The sequence below is a fragment of the Topomyia yanbarensis genome, chromosome 1 (assembly GCF_030247195.1).
Source record: "Topomyia yanbarensis strain Yona2022 chromosome 1, ASM3024719v1, whole genome shotgun sequence".
NCBI lineage: Eukaryota > Metazoa > Arthropoda > Insecta > Diptera > Culicidae > Topomyia > Topomyia yanbarensis.
The window spans coordinates 182,771,305-182,792,369 of record NC_080670.1 but is presented as its reverse complement, the minus strand read 5'-3'; the positions used below and the strand labels follow the sequence as shown (position 1 = coordinate 182,792,369).

At 43.4% G+C, this 21,065-nt stretch overlaps 1 protein-coding gene across 7 annotated transcripts in view; it reads left to right on the top strand.

Moving 5' to 3' along the window:
• Positions 1 to 21,065, top strand: part of LOC131683819 (F-actin-monooxygenase Mical) — a 167,137-nt gene that overhangs the window by 134,459 nt on the left and 11,613 nt on the right. For 5 of the 7 annotated variants that reach the window (XR_009304572.1, XR_009304567.1, XR_009304568.1 and 2 more), the window contains one exon: positions 450 to 587. Coding sequence is in view for 2 of the 7 variants with exons in the window: in XM_058966173.1 (XP_058822156.1) it covers positions 450 to 599; positions 13,756 to 17,568; positions 17,631 to 17,918; positions 18,016 to 18,048; positions 18,448 to 18,754; positions 18,829 to 18,916; positions 18,983 to 19,287; positions 19,351 to 19,544 (5,178 nt within the window). In the remaining 5 variants the exon portion in view is untranslated. Of the gene's footprint in view, positions 1 to 449; positions 600 to 13,755; positions 17,569 to 17,630; positions 17,919 to 18,015; positions 18,049 to 18,447; positions 18,755 to 18,828; positions 18,917 to 18,982; positions 19,288 to 19,350; positions 19,545 to 21,065 lie in introns of those variants that run through there. The other 2 variants (XM_058966173.1, XM_058966180.1) reach the window with 2 other exon arrangements.

Here is a 21,065-nt window from a genome sequence, read left to right as displayed (position 1 = left end):
CAATATTAACCCAAAACTGGATTTTCGTTATTAACCCTCTGTAAAGTTGAACACTCGAAAGCCTTCAAAACGGAACCGAATTCACACATAATCAGCACGCAGTAATACAAAACAACAACAAAAACATCTCACCACCAATTATTTGGACTTATTCAGACGCATAAACTAATCAAAGGTTGAATCTTCATCCGATTAAATCGTACCCGAAGGCTCAATTTCTTCACGAGTGTGTGGTTTGTTTGACGTAACTTACTAATCCTGCTGCTATTTTGCCTGCCAGTGCTAGCGATGGTGCTGGCACACCGTGTAATCCCAGTCCTGTTGTATCGCTTCTAACTTTGTTGAAACTTTAAATCAAAAAAATTAAGCCTATATTTGCGATGTTTTGTCTCACATCTGCCATGTGTTCGAATAAATTGAAGCAAAAAATCTTTGTTTACTGGTTGCAGGGTGCATCGGATTCAGATTCGTACTCGGAGGAAATCAACTCGGCAACGGAGATCTCGACCGACTCGGAGTTTGACCATGAACCAACCCATCGGCTGCCGCCGCGAATTTTCATCGACGACACACACCTGCGACGGCCGGCCAAAGTGCAGGTAGGTGAAACCGGTTGATAATGGTAACCGTATAGTTATTAGGGGTCTTGTAAGCACTTTTCATAAGAAACATTTTCATACAAGCTTGTATAAAATAAACCTTTCGTGTCGAGAAGCGCAATGTCACCCCAGATGTGATTTCCAAGAATTTTTAAGGTGAGGGATTGATAATTAGGGTTGTCCCCAGAGCTGTCAGAAATAGCAAACGTGGTCTGGAACACATCATCAATGATTCAGAATAACTATGTCAAGAACATTGATTGATACTAGGTTTTGGTACATCTAGCGAGCTGAAGGCGATGGGTCGTTAGGTATACAATAGAGCTATCACCTTCCATAACCAGGGCTAAACATGTTTGCATCAATAAATTAAAACAAAGTAATTGTAAATAGATGCAAACTAGTTTTTTTCCATAAAAACACTGCCGGTCAGTGGGGGATGGATTTCATACACACACATCTAGCGAGCTGAAGTCGTTCAAAGACGCTTTTCACCATTACCTACCATTATTTCAGACACTCAAATTCAACGACTACGACGCCCGCATTGATAGGTTTTGGTTTTTGCCGAACTTAGACCACCGCCTCAGGGATCAGTGTTCCCAAGTACATCGTATGGCCATTATTAATCCAGTTCAGCATATTCCAAGACCTCGAAGGGACCTGTATTGATGGGCTACAATGTGGTCATGCCCATTGGAGTTTCCGGAACCATTAAATTTGAATAATGAAAAAAGATATTTTTTTGGTAAGAGATTCAGCGAAAACCACAAAGTCGCAAGGAAGTAAATCCCATCGTGTTCTTTTTGGTCGAGTGAATAAAATTTCAATTTAATCTCCAGAAGTGAAAAACTACTGTACAACTCTTTAAAGTGCATCTTAATATTCTTATATCGACTAACTTGAGAAGAAATGAACAAAAACTTGCGAAATTGTACTGGATGGGTCATTCCATGCGAAGTGAGCAAGGCACGTGTAATCGACCTCCACGGATTTGAACAAAATTTAGAGGAATTGTTCATCTAGGGCCAATATATAAAAACCCAAATTTTTGTGACAATTGAACCACCCCTCGGGTCATGGGAGCACCCCCCGTTTTGGCAAATTGTCAAAACCCTTGATTTTCTTTTGATCATATCTCCGGTTCTATTTACTCTAGAATCAAACCACAGAATGGCTTTTGAAGAAAATTGTTCAAGGAGTCTATAAAAAATATTATTTTTTGCCGACAGTGTTGCCAAGTATGCAATTTTTTCAGTTAAATATTAAAAGTTAATTTTTCTCAAAATACTTTAATATTTTAATTTTGAAAATTTTAATGCCATCGCGTTCCTCAGACATTTTTACATAAAAAACACTTATCATCTCAATATAATATGAGCGCATCCTGAGATACACCGTTTTGAAGAGAAAAAACCGCAATTTCCCATATAAAATCGCAAGCGCACAACACTAAAAAACCAACTTGAGTATTCTGAGTTCAAACATAATTTTTCGTGAAGTAGACGAGAAATGATGAAAAACTACGTATTTGGTTTGCTTCTAGCAGATCAGGGTCGATTTTTATGACAATTTGAAGATTTTCTCAATTTTGGCCAAAAAAAATGGATTTTTATATGAGAAAATCGGAGTTTTTCCCTTCAAAACGGTATATCTCAGGATGCGCTCATATTATATTGGGATGATAAGTGTTTTTTATGTAAAAATGGCTGAGGAACGCGATGGCATTAAAATTTTCAAAATTAAAATATACGTATTTTGAGAAAAATTAACTTTTAATATTTAACTGAAAAAATTGCATAGCTGGCAACACTGACGGCAAAAAATAATATTTTTTATAGTCTCCTTGAAAAATTTTCTTTAAAAGCCATCTTGTGGTTTGATTCTAGAGTAAATAGAACCGGAGATATGATCAAAAGAAAATCAAGGGTTTTGGCAATTTGCCAAAACGGGGGGTGCTCCCATGACCCGAGGGGTGGTTCAATTGACACAAAAATTTGGGTTTTTATATATTGGCCCTAGATGAACAATTCCTCCAAATTTTGTTCAAATCCGTGAAGGTCGATTTCAAGTTTGCATCTTTTTTTGATCACTTCGCGTGGAATGACCCATATATAACCTCAAAATGTAATGATTCCGCAGGGAAATCATCGTAAGCCGTTCGACAAAAATGCAGGCCAAAAGGAAACCCAATGTACGAGAATAATCAATACTATACGTACCCACATCGAATCATCGTGCTATTGGACAACACTTTAGAAAGCAAATCGCCAATCAATAAACTAACCGTACCGTTGGAACAATGCTATTCCAGAACATCGAAAACAACATGCGTTCCCCGTGGCAGAAACAAAATACTAGTGTTCATGAAGAGCTATCATGCTATCAAATCGACTACAGCTGAAACCAAAAGTATACAGGGCTAGTATTTCCGAAGCTTCGTTGTAGTTTCAGGATTTGTGTCAGCAGTTCCAGTGGATATGACAATCGAGGAGATCAAACAAAACATTCGACGCGATTACCCGAATCTGAGCAACAACCGCGTAAACAGATTCGAAGACGGACACAAGATTTAAACAGCTCGGATTAGCATCGCTTTCCGTGCCGGTGCACTGCCGAATGAAGTTCGTTTGTTCTGTTGTATGAACTCGGTGCGACTAAAGACACTGAATCCCTTTGGATAAAGACTCGCCATCTCTATCTTATTCTTATTATTTATCTGTAAGTGTCGTTCCAATCGAGCACGAGACCTGTCAAAAGCAGTCAATCCGAAGAAAATCGCTTTGAATCCTTCTGGAACGAGGGCCATTGACAGGTCTCGTGCTCGATTGGAATGACACTGACAGATAAATGGTAAACAAACGATTGACGTGTCGAGTCTTTATCCAGAGGGATTCAGCGTCGTTAGGTGCGACCATTTATAAATAAACTAGTATTGTACCTCAACAGCCTGAAGTACAATCACAAGATGGACAACTGACGGTCCAAGAAATGTTATGGTAACTGTTCTCCGCAACATGACGGGAGGAAAACGGGAGACTGACCAAACAAACGAAAGTGCCTGTACTGCAATACCGGGACAATACCGAACGAAGAATGAACGACAATACAAACCTCAAAAATCAAAATGACCTTTGCAGGAAGTGAACATTTGTTGACCAGGTTCAGGGTTTGACAGATAAGAAGAAGAACACTGGTGAAAAGGAGAGCACAGGGGCTCATCGATATAAAGAGCAAAGAACGCAAAAAATTACTGAACAACTCAGCGGAAAATATCAGAATGGGGATGGTACAGCTATCAACGAAAGCAACGGGAACAAATCAGACTATGAATGGATATACCAGTAATCGTTGGCTTCGAGTCAGTGCGGTAGATTGGTACCAAAAAGCATAAGATAAGATCAAGGAATGGAAACAGTAGAAATGACAGAACTGCACATACGAATTATTCAAATAAACATGCAAAGCATAGACAAGAACAAAGGCGAGTTGATAAGGGTACTTATTCAGAATCAGTTCGATGTAGCTATGTTAAGTGAATCATGGAGTAAACAAAAACTAGAAAGTACAAAATATAAGGACCCAGGGTATTCTTCTCTTCTCAAATCAAGAGACGATGAATACAGTAGATCCGGTTTGATCGTTAGTAATAAAATCAAGTCCCGAGAAGTAACATTGCCAAGTTCCAGCGAAATACAGGTGGTTGCTACCGACATCTTACTAGTTTCAATACATGTAGCTACTAAAATATCACACTTCGAATTGAGAGACAGCATTGCTTTCATCTTCACACAGATCCAGAAGTACAGGGGAGCAGTCATCGGTGGCGATTTCAATTCTCATCCTGTGGGATCCGAACCATTCTGGCAACAAGGGCGCAGTACTGTTTGAACTAATCAACGATGAAAACCTCATACTTCTCCACAATGGATAGGCCACTTTTGTTCCGCTGAATCAGAAAAAAACTCCCTCTGCAATCGATTTGGTTATTATAACACCACAGTTGATCAACCGTGCAAAAATGCAGACCCTAAATTTTGGAATCGGAAGTCGTCATCTTGCCTTAGAAACCGTCGACCAAGTATCTGAAGGCAAACAGAGCGCTGTTTCATTAACATTGCTAAAGTAAAAGCTGCACTCAGTCAAATAAACAGCGACAGCATCACGTGTATCGATGATTTACAATCTGAAACAAAGCACATGATAAAAAACTCCAGACAAAAGGACAAACATCTACCTAAGTTTTGGTGCTTCATGGAGGTGGAAAACGCCTGGCATGAAAAAACGTGAAGCCCGTATACTGCCGCTAGAAGCATAATTGTCCCATGTGCTATGGGAATTCCTATACACATGGGACAACTATGCTTCTAGCGGCAGTATACTTTTCAACCGAACAGGTAGCATGAACGAACTGATTGACCTAAAACGGAAGAGGCCACTTTTAATCGTCCACAGAAAGAATCGCAATCGTTTCAAGGAGTTCGTAGGGAGCACAGATCCTCGTACCCCATCAACAATCGTCTGGCAGAAACTTCGAAACTTGGAAGACACGGCACAGAACTGTCGAGTTTTGGAAACAATTTCTGGCAAAGAAAACAATACCTCATGTCATCGGGTCCGGATGCAATATCTTATAGCCTGCTGCCTCTACTAAAATGACACTAAAAGAATCATAATAGGTGATCTGAATCGGATTTGGAAGACCAGCAGGATACCTCTCGATCTGAAATCCATCAAAATAGTAACCATTCCGAAATCAGGCAAAAATCTAGAACATAGAGAAGGTACGAGACGGTGTCCATGATTAATTGGTGCCTGAAGATCCTAAATGCAGCCATTTTTGAAAAGATTCATTTACATCTAAAAGATTCATTTACACCTAAACGATCGACAACGACTAACCTGCTCTCGCTCACAACATATGTACTCGATGGATTCGCTGACGGATTGCAAACCGATGCTATCTGCGGTCTTCGACAAAATCAATCATGATATCGCAATAGCGAAGCTGGACAAACTCGGTATTCGTGGACAACTACTGCGCTGGTTTCGTTCCTACCTCGATGGAAGGCAACTCCAAATCAGCATTAAGGACTGTCTATCTGCACCATTCTTCGCTACATCCGGCATACCACAAGGAAGCCATCTCGGTCCAGTAATATTCCTCCTCTACTTTAATGACGTCAATTTCACATTACAAGGACCCCGCCTTTCTTTCGCCGACGACATGAAAATTTTTCAACAAATACGGGATAAAACCGATGCCGAGCTTCTTCAGAGGGAACTGGACAGCTTTAGTACGTGGTGTGATTTAAACAGAATGGTTTTAAACCCGAGCAAATGCTCAATCGTTACGTTCACGCGAAAACGCCATCCGATTCAGTTTAACTACCATCTCTTCGACTCGAGTATTCCAAGACACTGTAACGTCAAGAATCTCGGAGTCATCATGGATTCGGCACTAACGTTCAAACCACATATATCATCCATTGTGGATAAGGCTTCAAGACAGCTTGGGTTCATCTTCCGAATAGCGAAAAACTTTAAGGACGTATACTGTTTAAAATCTCTCTATTGTGCGCTGGTTCGCTCAACACTGGAATATTGTTCTGCTGTTTGGAACGCTTGCTACCAGAACTGTGTCGACAGAATCGAGGCCGTCCATACGCTTTGCACTCCGACATCTTCCTTGGCAAAACAGATTTCAGCTGCCGAGCTACGAAAATCGTTGTCAGTTAATACAGCTCGATGCTCTAAGCATCCGGAGGGACTGCTCTCGAGCCCTGTTCATCTCGGACTTACTGTCTGCCAGGGTGGATTGCCCTACAATCCTCGGACGCCTCGATCTTCAAGCTCGCGTTCGAACTCTGCGCAATAACTCTCTTCTGCGAGTCCCGTTCAGGAGAACTAACTATGGGCACCAGAGCGCTGTTACCGGACTCCAGCGTGTGTTTAACAGTGTGGCGACGGCGTTTGACTTCAACCTGACAAGGAATTCGATAAAAACTAAAATAATGCGTATTCTGAAATGTAATTAGTTTAAGTAACCACCATTGGGGCCAAGGGGTCTGTTGGTGACGGTACAACAAATCTCCAACAGAATCACATTCTATCTAACCTCTCGTTCGGTTTGCGAAAAGGATCATCAGGTGACCTATCTAGAATACGTCGTCAACAGGATGTATTCATCAAAACGCAAAAGATTTATTGTCGGTGTAATATTCGTGGATCTCTCCAATGCATTCAATGCAGTGAAGCCGTAGAACTTAGGAGAAATCTTAGAAGCATACGTAACTCCGCTGGAGTTCATTAGCTAAATAATGACGTTCCTATTCGTCAACAGAGTGCAACTACTGGTAGGCAGTAAATCTTACGGTACGTGCATCAAGGTCTCCCAGAAGGCGACTTTCCGATAAATGTAGTGGGAAACTGAATGAAAGAGGTGATGTCTCCATGGAAAGATTCGCCAATCGAGTCAAAGAACTCAACTTCACTCTAAATGCACTGAACACGACATCAGTACTGTTTCTGATCAGTCTGATGAAGATTGACAATGAAGATATTCTGGGGAATTTACTCAGAAAATGACGGAACCTCTGAATATACTGAAGGTACGCGGTACGAAACACGGAGCCCACCCAGACATCTTGAGCTTGGCATATAGTTGTCAAAAGCTTTATTGAGGATGGTACAAGCATATATAGTTTAGCCAGCAAGACAAACCTAAAAAGACTTGACATCTTAAACAACCGATGCCTGAGACGAATAACAGGATGTACGAAAACTACATTCTACAAGCAATAGCAGCGCAAGTTCCTCTAAAAATCCGACGAACCAAGATGATAGGAAAACATCTGGTAAAGCACTGTTTCAGGAAGTCACCGATGTAGGATCAAATACCCCAGCTAACACTTGGAGAGGAGCTATGTGAGAACCAACAGTACACAACAATTGAAAGAACAACGTTTTTTGCTTTTTTTCGATTATAGAAGTTTTAACCTTAAGAAAAATCTCTTATGAAAAATTTCTAACCCTATGTGCGGGGTCGGGACTCGAACCCACGTGCGCTGCGTACAAGGCAATCGATTTACCAACTACGCTACGCCCACCTCCCAATAAAAGAACATCTTCTGAACTCGATAACATGTTCCAACACCTGTATTTAATGTTCGATCACAACATAGGTGAAGTGCCAATTTGTACAACCCGAAAGAACGAAACGTGGACAAAAAAGAACACAGATATGAGAGTGCTCAAACATCTATCATTACCTCTTATAAATGATAAATATAGCTGTCTACAGCTGATTTTCCCCGATGCATCGATGGACGGTGCAATCTGCGGAATTGGCGTCTATCATGAAACGAAGAACTTCAGACTAAACCTCAGATTGAAGAACATGTCTATTGTGTCAGCTGAACTAGAAGTTGTTTACGTTGCACTGAAATATATCAACCCACCAGATAAACAAAACGCTGTTATTATGTCCGGTTGCGAGTTCATCAGACGAAATAAAGACAAAACAGAAGGGAAGTGATAGATAACATTCCAAGGATGGTCGCCAAATCTAATACGGCGATATCGGCCTGAGAGGACATAAAACAGCAGATCAACTAGCAAATGCAGGAATTGAACAGGGTGCAATGTACAATAACAAAATCCTATAAAAATTAAGTCATAGTTTTTGTGTTTCGGATTCTCCTCGTCAGTAGCTAACAGCTGACTGGGCCACTAGCTAGACACTAGATCCAAAAACTGACACATAACTTATGTGTACAGTAAACGACTGATTGAGACTGATGTCCCGGTTTGCACAGAAGTTCTTTTTTTTACTAACGAGGACCAAATTGAACCAAAACTGCAAAATAATGCAAAAATCCTATAGCCGACGTTCTCCTTGAATTTGCCTGTAACATCTTTCACCGGACGCGAAGTGCACACCATTCTACGTGGTGTTGACGGTTCAAAGGGACCAGGATCGGATCATCGTTAGCTGTACCGATATCCATGCTTTTCAATCGCTCTCTTGGTGCAAGTATTTTTCCCGCCAAGTGGAAGGAGGCTTTAATAACATCAATTCATAAAGCCGGTAATGTCAATCACGTCATAAATTACAGGGGAATTTCAATCCTGAGCTGCCTTCCAAAAGTTTTTGAAAGTATGCTGTTAGATATTCTCTACCATGCAGCATGGGTTTGTTAGAAAGCGCTCAACAACGACGAACATAATGAGCTATGTGTCAACGCTGATTGATAAATTAGAGAAACGACAACAAATTGATGCAGTGTATGTAGATTTCTCCAAAGCCTTCGATCGCCTTCTTCATCAGCTAGCTGTTGAAAAGTTGAGCCGAATCGGATTTCCGGACTGGCTGACCAATTGGATCTTCTCGTACCTTACAAACCGCAGTGCATCTGTGCGACTTGGAGCTATACTTTCAGACCCATTCGACATCACATCGGGTGTACCTCAAGGAAGTCACCTTGGACCTCTTCTCTTCGTGCTCTTTGTGAATGACATTTGCAGCGAATTGACATCGTGTAATGTGATGTACGCAGATGATCTGAAAATTTATCGCATCATAACAACTCTGGTAGATTGTTGTGCACTTCAGATGGTTATAGATAGGATCATGAGTTGGTGTGATAGAAACGGAATGACTATAAACATTCAGAAATGCAACATAATCACATTCACACGAATACTCTCGCCAATTACGTTGGAGTATGCAGTGAGCGCTGCCCCAGTAGAACGAGTTTCATCAATCAAGGACCTTGGTGCTACGTTTCATCGAACACTTCAATGCAGTTACTGCTAAAGCCTTTGCAGTACTAGGACTCATCAAACGAAACACCCAAGATTTCAACGACGTCTACTGCCTGAAGGCACTGTACATCAGTCTGGTACGCAGCATTCTAGAGTATGGAGTTATCGTTTGGGCCCCGTATCACACCGTACACATTAATCGCATAGAACGGGTGCAAAAGAGCTTCGTCCGGTATTCCCTTCGACGGCTTCCCTGGCGAAATCGATTTGAACTACTACCGTATGAGCATCGTTGTGCTCTTATCAACCTGCCTACGCTACGTAACAGGAGAGTTTTCTGCAGCGACTTTTTGTGATCGATCTTCTCGCTGACAACATTGACTGCCCTCTGCTTCTCGCTAAGCTGGACTTCAACGTTCCTGGTAGGTCTCTGCGGAGAATGGACTTCTTTCGGCGCTCTACTCATCGCACGCAGTACGGCCAGAATAACCCGGTAGATGTTTGCTGTCAGCTCTTCAATAGCGTTTTTTATCATTTTGACTTTAACTTAAGTAGAGAAATGTTTAAATTGAAAATAGGTTTAAGTTAGTATAGTATTTCAGTCTGTACGAAAATTATTAATTCGAAGACAATATATATCAAATATACATATAGATACACGGAGACACAGATCTCAAATGCCGGAGCCAAACGGGCATGACGTCACATAATATGTTCTCTTCGTATGTATATGGAAAAATGGGAGTGTCATTATGGTGATAATCATTTTACTCTTTCCTTGTGTTATCGAGCGTAGCGAAATGAAAATAAACAATAATTTTCCTGTAACACTACGAGATATTGTTACGTTTAAACTGGGTAAAGGGTAATCATAAGTGCAATAATGAGGTGTTAGACGGGAGAGTGTAGCACGCAGTCGAAAAAGATAGAAGGGTGTGAACGCACTGCACCCGCGACCCTCGTTTCCATCAACCGAAGCCGTGTGCTTAAAGTACGTGGAGGAAGCCCGAGCGTTGCGGGAACGGATTCCGCCGATGAATAGATGATGATGCTTTTCGACGAGAACTCGAAGAACGGTGGCAAAAGTGCAGTTCTATCCCTATTGGATCGCGAATCCCGAGTATCAAAGGGCGTTTGATTCTACTTCTGTATCTCGAGAAAGCACAGCGTGTGGCTCTATTTCTGAATCTCGAAGAAACAGCAAGCACGGTTGGCATACAGGTGCGGAAGGGACCGGTGCAAAGAATCAATTCTGAACATAACCAGCTCGCGAAGTGTACACGAGAAAAAAGCACAAAGTCACACGCAGCACTACCATTAAGTAGCTTCCAGAAGGGTTCCGGGAGGGGGAGTGGCAGATATGTGTTCTGGTCAAACAGTAAAATCCCTGTGCCCAGGAAAGAAGCGAGGAAGGTGGTGACGGTTGAGTGATCAGATACTGAAACCGAAACAGCAGTAAAAGAATGGTCGGGGAATCTCGGCTCGTTGTCGAGCCTATATGCTGACAGTATGCGCATAAATCGAGGGCGTTTGTCGTCTGGAAAAAGGCTAGCTGACTCAAACATGAAAAGTGAAGTAAAATGCACGAGGAAAGGGAATTATTTGTACAGACTTACCGCTCAACCGTCGAGACTTCCTCGTCCTCTATTCCCGGACACAGGGATACTCCCATTCGACCAGAACACACATCTGCAGCTTCCTCATTCCGGGACTCTTTCGCCTTGTACAATTTTCCGTTCGTGGTTCTTTGTTCTGCCGCGAGAGTTCCCTCACACACGCACAAATGAACAACGCGACAGCACCACACCGGAACAGATGATCCTTCTGGGAATCCTTTACGGGAAGACCACAACCATGAACTGTGGGATGTTTCGAGCTATTTTTCACCGATTTCCACCGCCACCACCGATGGTGGTGTCAGCTCCGTGATTGATTTCGAACTCGCTGTGGTCCGACAGACTTTCTTGGATTAGTCATTTATAGTTAGTTTCTACCAATCACTTAGAAACCACTGTTACGCTTATGAATGTGGACGGACACATACACTGCCCCATACACTCGCGGGCCACGAGAAGAGAATTGATAATGCAGCGGAGAAAAACTGGTTCTGCCTTTTGCTGCTAGCTCGTACGAATAATTTGCGATTTTTTTCTATCCTTGGCCGCTCTCACCACACGTTCGCACTCAACCGGCTATTACTTTTTTCAGACCCATGCGGGTTTTTGTTTGGCACGTCCAGTGCTGCCATTCTTAATGACGACGTCAAGAATGAAACTATTTAGCTATTGCTTGTACATTTGCATGGGATACCAGTGTTTTCTTCTTGAAGTAAAAACTGCCAGTTTTTCGGCTTTCGTATCCGCCTAACTATGAATATAGTAACTATACACTATACAAAATCCTTCTACACGATGCGAACGTGTTGTACGGTTTTACGAAACGCATGGTCATCGTGGAAACAAGTTTACGGTAGACCACTTTCGAGACGAAAAAGTGTCCGTGAGTACAGTTTACCGGATCCTGGCATCCCTGATCAGGGAGCGGAAGGCTGGTAGCGGCCGTCCGGCGAAGATAATGACGAAAAAGAAGAAGGAAGCGTTGAAAAAGCTGTTTGACAACAAGGACGGAACGAGTTTTCGTGACGCCGGTCGAAAATATTACAGCTCCCATATCTTGATTCGCCAAGCACTCAAGATGGAGGACATCATCTGTCGGTAGAAGACTCGGTCCCCCAAGTACACGGACGAGCAGATAGCGATCGTGAAATCGCAGTGCAAGTGGCTGACGTAGAACTACCGCGAGACGTCGTTCGTGCTAGTCGACGAAAGTTACTTTCCGCTCTCGAAAACCCACATTCCAGGAAATGATAGCATAGTAGCTATCAGCGAAAAGTCGTCCACACCCCCCGAAGTAAGATATAAGTTTAAGTATAAATTTGCAACAAAAATAAGTTTTGCTGTACATCACCATATCGGACAGAGGGATTTCAACGCTGTGGTTCAAGCCGAGCGGGGTCTGGTCATCAATCAACGAGTGTACCAGGAGGAGTGCCTTGAGAAAATTCTTCTGCCGTTTTTAAAGGAGCATCATGCGAATAGGAAGTACGTCTTCTGGCCGGACAAGGAGTCTTCCCATAACGCCAAGAAGACGCTGAAGTATCTTGAGCCGCCCCATTGAGGATTTTTTCGGCTCCCTCAGTACCCTACTATTCAAAAATAATTGGCTGGCTAAGGATACGAAGCAGTTGACAGGATCCGGAATTGTATCCGGAAGACTCTCGGACAGTGGAAATGATTGCTTAAGGCTCACGAAAAAAACGGAATATCCGTTTCTAGACGGACGTCGGGTCGGGGAAAGGGCTCAACAGAGGTCAAAAAAAAATTACCCCCAGACTAATACAGCACCAAAGTGCAGACAGGAAACCAACTAGAAACACTTCTAAATCGGAGTAGATACCCTGCGAGAGTGGCGTCAAGGAATATGAGTTAAGTGACTTGGCATTTTTTGTGTTGGAGCCGAACCACTGCGACCAGTATTTAGATATTTTGTGGTATATTCGGATCGGTTTTCAACAGAATGCGATGTACGAAGTACATGTGGTTTGAATGTTAGTGCTGAATTCATGATAACTTCAAGATGATGATCGGATGACGTTTCCGTGCAAACGTCACGATTGGGCTCGAGTTCAGAACCTTCTGGCAAGATCACATCCCATCCTGAAGCTGTTCCGTTCACTTTGAAGAAATCCCGAATCCGACGAAAAAATTTCATGTCGTCGGCAAAAGAAAGGGGATCTTGTAATTTGATATTAACGTCATTAATGTAGAAGAGAAATATGACTGGGTCGAAGTGACTTCCTTGCGGGATGCCCGATGTAGTGAGAAATGGAAATATCCTAGTAGCGAGAGATAGCTTGAAGACTCATCGAAGTGGTTCAAGACGTCCGCTTTCTACGTGCTGTGGTGACGCCGCTCCGCTGTATCCATTACACGGGCCACAGATGCTATTTAGCAATTCAAAAAAGCATGTCTCACTAGAATACCTCATGGAGGTTTGGTGTCTTCAGCCAGGTATATCAAATATGTTTAAATTTGGGATGAGGATAGTGAGGGCGTAAAGCTTTCGCACGTTATTATCGGTACACTTAGATTTGTATATATCTTCCAATTGGTTCTGTTGAGAAAAAAAAAACTATTTATTGTAACTTTCTCAAGAACATATAGATTTTATCAATACTTTGCTTTTCGGATGATCTTTTGGATCCCTACCTTTGTACGCTTGCTAATCAATTTCTCCAGTAATTCTGGAAGTTCAGTCCCACTATAGTCAACATGCCAAATAACTAGTCAATGCTACAAATAATACAAAATAATTGCATTATATCTTCCAGGTCAAACAAATGACAATCGAAAACGGCGTTCGCTTTCGGCGGCAGTTCCCCGGGTCAGCTCACCCGCGACAACACACCGATCAACAACAGAAAGCGTCGAACAACAACCCGTACCACAAACAGGACATCCATCTGGAGTTTAAACCGCTGGTCGAAGTAGACCCCACGATCAAACTCACCCATAACCGTGCTCCCCTCTCCATCCCACGACCGGGAGATTATACGCTTAGTAAAACAGCTAGTACCGAAGGTATCGCCTCGAAGAAGAGTTTAGAGTTGAAGAAAAAATACCTGCTCGGGGAATCCACAACCGGGACGGGAGTGGTAAAAAGTGGATCCGCGTCGGCACTGGACTCGAAATTCAAAAGTTTCCACTCAAACATTACCGAGTGTCAGAAGCTGCTACATCCGGCACCGGAGATTAGTCCTACGATGCAAACGTTCCTGCGGAAAACGGCTTCCGCGGCGCAGGTGAATTCAGTCCAACCAACGTCGCTGTTGTCGTTGAGAAAGGAAGCTTTGCTGGCCGGTAGGAATGAGGAAAAGGAGAATGTCTACGAGGGGAAGATTGGTGGGGGTGGGTTGAAGCGATACGCGGAAACGATCAATGCGACCCTGGTGGAAAATAAGTTGAACGAAATTAAGAAGGAGGAACAGGATGGAAAGAAAGACGATCGGCCGAATAACAATGACGAAAGGTTAATTGAGACGATCGATTTGATTACACCGGAGAAGGTTAGAAAGACGGAGGAAGAGGAGGATCAGAAAGAGCGCAAGCAGACCGAAGTGCATGACGATAAGATTGTGGAGATTAAAAATATATCTAATCTGAAGCATATGTTTATTGATTTGACGGCGGATTCTCCGAACTGTGATAGATCGTTGGTGGAGACCACGTTGAATTTTAGTATGACTCCTCCGTCGGGGAAGGAGGGTACTCTGCGAAGTAATGGTGGACTGAAGAACAATGTACCGGATATAATAAGCAGCATAAAGGTGGATAACAATGAGAATAAGGTTGATGAAGAAGTGGAAGAAGAACAGGAACGAACTAGGAGCCCTGTGCATGAGACTTCGATTCAAGTTCCCGATGTTCCCTGGGATAAGGAAGCGGAGGACGAAGATATTGATTCGGATAGTATTTCGGAGTCAACTTCGAGTACATCTAGCGTGGATGATATACCACATTTTATTCTGGACTCGACGACAAGTCCCGAGACGCAGAATGATGAACGTTTTGTGCCACGGGTTGAGGTTCGTGATACTGCAGGTGAGCTGATGCAGATCGATAGTTTGATGATCATTGATGGAAAGTATATTGGAGATCCGGAAGATCTCAAACTGTTGGAAAAGCTACCACCAGATACGAAAATAGCAGCGGAAATATCGCAGGAGGAGATGAACATGGATAGTATAATGATAGAAGAAGTGCAAAATTGTAAAATAGAGGAATTGGAGCGAGAGGTGGAAACTCCTACTCCTCCGAAGGAGGCGGACGTTGAACAATCACCTATTCCACTTCCAGTTTTGGAGCTTGAACCCGAAGAGGAAGCCTTACTGCCAGTTTCAACTTCTAATCCTACTAGTCCCAGTCATCGAAAACCTGACCTCAAGTTTGACACCCGCAACGAAAACAAATTGGACACATTAATCAATCTTCCGCTGGTACTCGATCAAATCGTCGATCAACCTGTTCAGAAACCACGCAATCTTAGTTTCGCTAGTAGCAAATCACCGGACACGGACGCTGAGAAAACACCCGTAGCACCAACGCAATTGTTACCGCAATTGGCGAAAGCCGACGGGTCCGATTCGGAAACGGAACTGACCGCGCAAAATCTTACCGAAACTGAACTGTCAGATTGGGCGGCGGATGACGCTGTATCGGAAAACTTTGTTGACATTGAGTTCGCACTGAACTCCAACAAAGGCACAATCAAACGAAATAAACCTAAGCATGGTCGTTTGCAGCAGAAAAAATCTATTGCACAAACGGTGCCTGTGGCGTCTCTTCCCCAGCAGCCACGGCCGCGTCCTGTAGCCGAGGATGGTATTATGAAGAATTTGGCAATTGAAGATATCGAATTTATGGACACGGGTTCCGAAGAGGAGAGTTGTATCGAAAGTTACTCGGCTACGAATCGAGCGTTGTTGAAAAATAGGGGTTACGTGGAATTCGTTGATACGAATGCCCCGAAGAAACCCGTACGTTCTATTGGAGGAAACGCGAGTAGCAGTCAAGTTTTCACCCAATCCACGAAACCGAAAGTGGTGGAAGCGATCAACAAACAGGTTGCGGGAGTTGATTATATTGAACAAGGGACTTATCTGCTGAACAGTGGGTCAGCGGATGACTCTCAAACACCCATGAATGAGAATCCGCCGGGAAAGATCACGTTCAGTGTGTTGGCTGCGCAGAACAAGTCCTTAGGTTTGTTGAAACAGCAACAAGATACAGCTTCGTTGCAGCCTGACAGTTTGAACGATATCGAAGAGGATAGTTTAGTGGTGGTGACATCTTCACAAGGAACAACGGGTGAAACAACCACGGAAGAAAGTGACGCACCAACTATCGTGGCTGGGGTATTGGATCGGACGGGTCCGGTAACTAACGGTTCGGGTAGTAGTGGACGGGGAAGTGTGAGTTCTTTCAGTTCTAAGCATGTAGAAGCAGACAAGTCAACAGGTAGTCCCAGTCGAAAGGTTTCAACCGAATCTAGTTCCAGTGTTAAACGGGGTAGTTTGGAGAGAATCTTGCGGAAAGATTCGTTGAAGAGCAACATCGAGGATATCGGGTACGACGAGTACGTGAAACGATTGCAGCAGAAAATAGCGCAAATAAGTAATGCCAGGGATTCGCTGGAGGTGAAGAAAGGTAAACGAAAATCATCCAAAGGGGATTTGGGACAGGAGATGACCATTAGTGAAGTGCCTCCGGTGGTCACGCAGGAAACGACGAAGAGATCTGCCGTTAGTAGCATTTATACCGAACAAAGTTTAATCGAAGTGCCAAAAAGTGTGGAGAAAAAAATCGAAGAAATAACCAAGGAACGTGTAAAGCAAAAGGATATCATTCACGATCTAGTCATGGACAAGTTGCAAACGAAGAAACAGCTGAATGCGGAGAAGCGGCTGAACCGAAGTAGAAATCGGAATAATGCTCTCGGGCAGTCGCCGTTTACTCCTGGGCAACCTCAACAGCCCGTTTCGGCAGCCGAAAGTAGTCCGCTCTATCATCCAATCGCACCGGAAAGGCGGAATCGGATGGTTGGAACCGAAATCCAAGAAACCCCCAAAATGCAGCTGTACACCTCCAGTTCCTTCAAGCATCCCGTTCAGACGGTGACTTTCCCGAACAAAGAGAACATCGCGTTGACCACTCCTGCCTCCGTCTATAATCCGCCAGCAACTCCACGAACCAACGCAAAGCTACCTCCAGATGAAACGCTAACTCTAACGGAACAGCTACGCGAGGAGGCTCGAGCTCGTGCTCGTCAAAAATCGAACCAAGATCTCGGTCTATCACCGGAAGATCGCGTCCAATTACTACGGAAGAAATTCCACATAAACATACGTGAGCTGAACGATCAAGAACAGCAGCAGCAGCAGCACAACAAATCCGACGACCTTAAGTTTAAAGAACGTCACCAGCCGAAGCTGATGAGTTCGAAAAGCGTGAATGACGTTTCGATTCTGAAAAATCTAAGCAACGATCCAGATTTCATTTCGCCAGCCGATACGGCAGTTCAACATTTCACCGGAAGTAAACTGAATGATTACGTTTCCGATCCGAACCTGGTGCAGGGTCCGAGTGTGAGTATGCTTCTTGTTGTGTCATTTTACGATTAATACATTAGTTTTTTTGCCATTGACAGACGGATCCCAACGGTGCTGGTGATGAGGTGCGGTTACGAACTCGTAGTAAGTGCAAAGATCGCGAACGTCGCAAAAGTATCATCGAGAAGGTGTCCGACTTTTTTAACAGTCGAAAAAAGGACAGTTCGGGAAGTGGTAGCACCGGTAGCAAAGAATCGTCTCCCACGAAGGATGGGAAGAAAGATGGCGGCAGTTGTGATGGTCAGTTGTCGAGTGGATCGAAAGCCGCACCGGGTGCAGGGTTTTTGCGATTTAAGATTTCGCCAAAGCTGAAGGATAAATCGAAGGTGAGTGATTTCTTCCCACGTCTGCGTCACTTGGCAAGAGACCGTGGCTAAAAACCTGTTACTTATATACATTTACAACATGTTCCATTGCTTTCAGTCTTGCTTTGACATGAGGAATATAGGGTTTGGTGTAAGGATACCTTCACTACTTGATTGCTTAACAAATTGCTTTCGCTATTGATTAATTTGATTAATATTTGGTTTGCTAATTTGAGTAGCTTGTTTTTAAGTAATTTAGTAGTAGTTTGGACTTACCGTCAACGTACCTATTATTATTAGGCGCCAATCGAGACGTAACAAAAAATAATTAAACAATGTTGTTTTTTTTAATTCGACCCTTACGGCGTAAAAGTTTACTAAACATTTGATCGCTTATCGCTTGTTGAACATTGCTTCCTAATACTTGTAATAAATATTGAACGTTTACTGCTGTAAAACCATACCGTTTGTTGTGCACATTAATCGCTTGTCACACTTCGACTTATCCCTTTAATTCAGAAACTAACTCACCTTTTTTCCCGTTTCCCAGACCAAGGAAGGCTCTCCGTACGAACGGTGCGCTTCGGAGGACTGTTTAAAGAATGCCGCCAGCAATGTACCAACGACGACGATGGGTGGTGGCAGCAGCAGCAGCACTGCTGCTGCTAGCCCATCCGGGCAGCCAACAACGACGACGACGACGACCGGATCGTCCGGTTCACCGTTGCTCTCTTCTCCCGTGGCTGGCGGCGCCGCCGCTGCCGGAAATCGCTTCACACCGATCGGCCGGAAGGAGGCGGAAGAACTGGAACCACCGCCGATTCCACCACTGCCACTCAATTACCAGAGATCCGATGGTATGTTGGTTTAGTTTTATTACATATGTACATAATACCTTTGAAATGTCTGAGACTTGTCCGTTTTGGCGCAGACGAAAGTTGCACCACAAACGAACCAAAGAACGAATTGAAGAAAATACGTGCAATGTCGAAGGCGTCTCGACAAGCTGAATTGAAAAGGTGAGCAATCGCTTAGAAAAGGAATGAAACAAAAACAACGTTCTAATCCAAACCCTAATCTTACAGACTGAGAATTGCTCAAGAGATACAACGAGAACAGGAGGAGATCGAGGTCAAAATAAAGGATCTGGAGACGCGGGGCGTCGAGATCGAGAAAGAGCTCCGAGGCGAAAGTGAATCTCTCGAGAAGAACATCGAAAACCTTGGTGCGAACGACGAGGGTCTCGTGAAGGAATGGCTGGAGATAATGCGCAGCATCACGCGTCTGAAGGTGCGCGACGAAGAGCTGACCATACGGCAGCAGGAGCTTCAGCTTGAGCATCGCCATGCGCAACTCAAGGAGGAGCTGAATATGCGATTATCGTGCAGTAGTGAGTACTTTCTTTCGATATCTTCGCAAGTCGTGTAAAAAACAACTGCGCCTCAAATTTCAGAACTCGACAAAAACTCGTCCGACGTTGCGGCGGAAGGTGCTATACTGAATGAGATGCTGGAAATTGTTGCCAAACGGCAGGCACTAAGGCCCTCGCTGGATGCGGCGGCGGCAGCTGCTGCAGCGGCCGCCTCGGCCGTCGGAGTACCGCATTCACTTGCGTCCTCCTCTACCCGCATGACGATGGATACCGATGTAAGCTCTGAAGCCAGTAGAAAATTTAGAATTGTAGATAGTAACGATGTTGTGAGTGGCCGTTTGGGCGAATCCGGCCTACGACCAGCACACTGCTCGTCGTTGGCGGTGTTCGGTTCAATACTGTTCAGCTTGTTGGCTAGTTTATATTGTTTTCAATTATATTTTGACTATTTTGAATTTCTTAGTTTTTTGTAAACTCTATTTGGGTTGCACTTTATCGTTTTGCATGGATTTTTATTATGGATGTTTATTTTAATACACACATTGTTGTACATAATCTTCATTTTAGAATACTATCACTAACCTCGATGAGATATCACTGATCATGATATGTTATTTTACTTCTGTACGGCAGTATTCTTATATTGGCAAAATATTCCACTACTCAAGCGACTGAGATAATCTCTCCAGTGCAGACACATGGAGGTATGAACACGACTAACCTGAAGAAATCGACGAATCAAATGAGATAAAGGAAAATATCGAGATATGGAAAGTTTACTGAAAAAATGCAGACTTCGTAATCATCAGTTTGCGAGATGTTTGAATCAGATGGTCAACATTTTTGCGATATGTAAGATGAGATCGAGATCAGACTTAATTGGACGTTTCAACTTGAATGCTGAGTATGAAGACGGTGAACGAAGTAGCACGCGCGAACCAGAACTTACAAACAGCGAGACAATCGGAAATGTTAACAAGCACCGGCCCAGTGGCAAACCAAGATCCCAAATGTATAAGAGATTGTTCGGTTTAACACCCACAAACGCAATCAAAGCCCCTCCTCCAACAGTACGATTGCATTAGTAGTAGGTATAAAGGCAGTGCTAGATGAAGATAGCAGTCAGTTAATTTTCAAACGTGATGCAATTTACATCAGCAGCAGCAGCAGTAGAGAATAAATCTCGGAAGAAATAAAATTCATCGTAGTAGTGAATACAGCGTAATTTTCCACAACTCATTCCCTGAGTTGGAGCATCGTCACAGCAAAAGGGTCCTTTTCAGAACCAGAATTAAAAAGAAACAGACGATTTGCTCCACTCACTGTGCCGTCAAGGAAGTTCTAGTATTCACGTTCGCTTTGCAGCGTGAACAGAGATAAAGCCATGGAATAGCATAGCTGAAGTGCTCGGAAACCGGTGTATCTGGAACCTATCGACGAAAAAAAAACTTCCCCGGCCATTCAATTGCACTAGGAAAAATACCCGTCTCGAGGAAATTCGAAGGTTATCGCGAAAAAACTCAGTTCGGAAAATTTTGATTAAAAGTTAATACGCTCGATGCAGCTAAACAACTACTTCTTCTTGTTCTATTTGAGCCAACTGCTGTCAGTTCGTACAAGAGTCAGTCGGATCGACTATATGCCTGCTGAAGACGCTCGACCTGACAGAGCACAACATCAAGTTTTTCTCTCCTAGCAAAGACAACAAAACTTTCGTTTTCGTTAAGGGAGATTCCGAATGTTATGAAGAAGAACAACTCCTACACTCCACAACGGCAGAAGTAGAAATCCTAGCA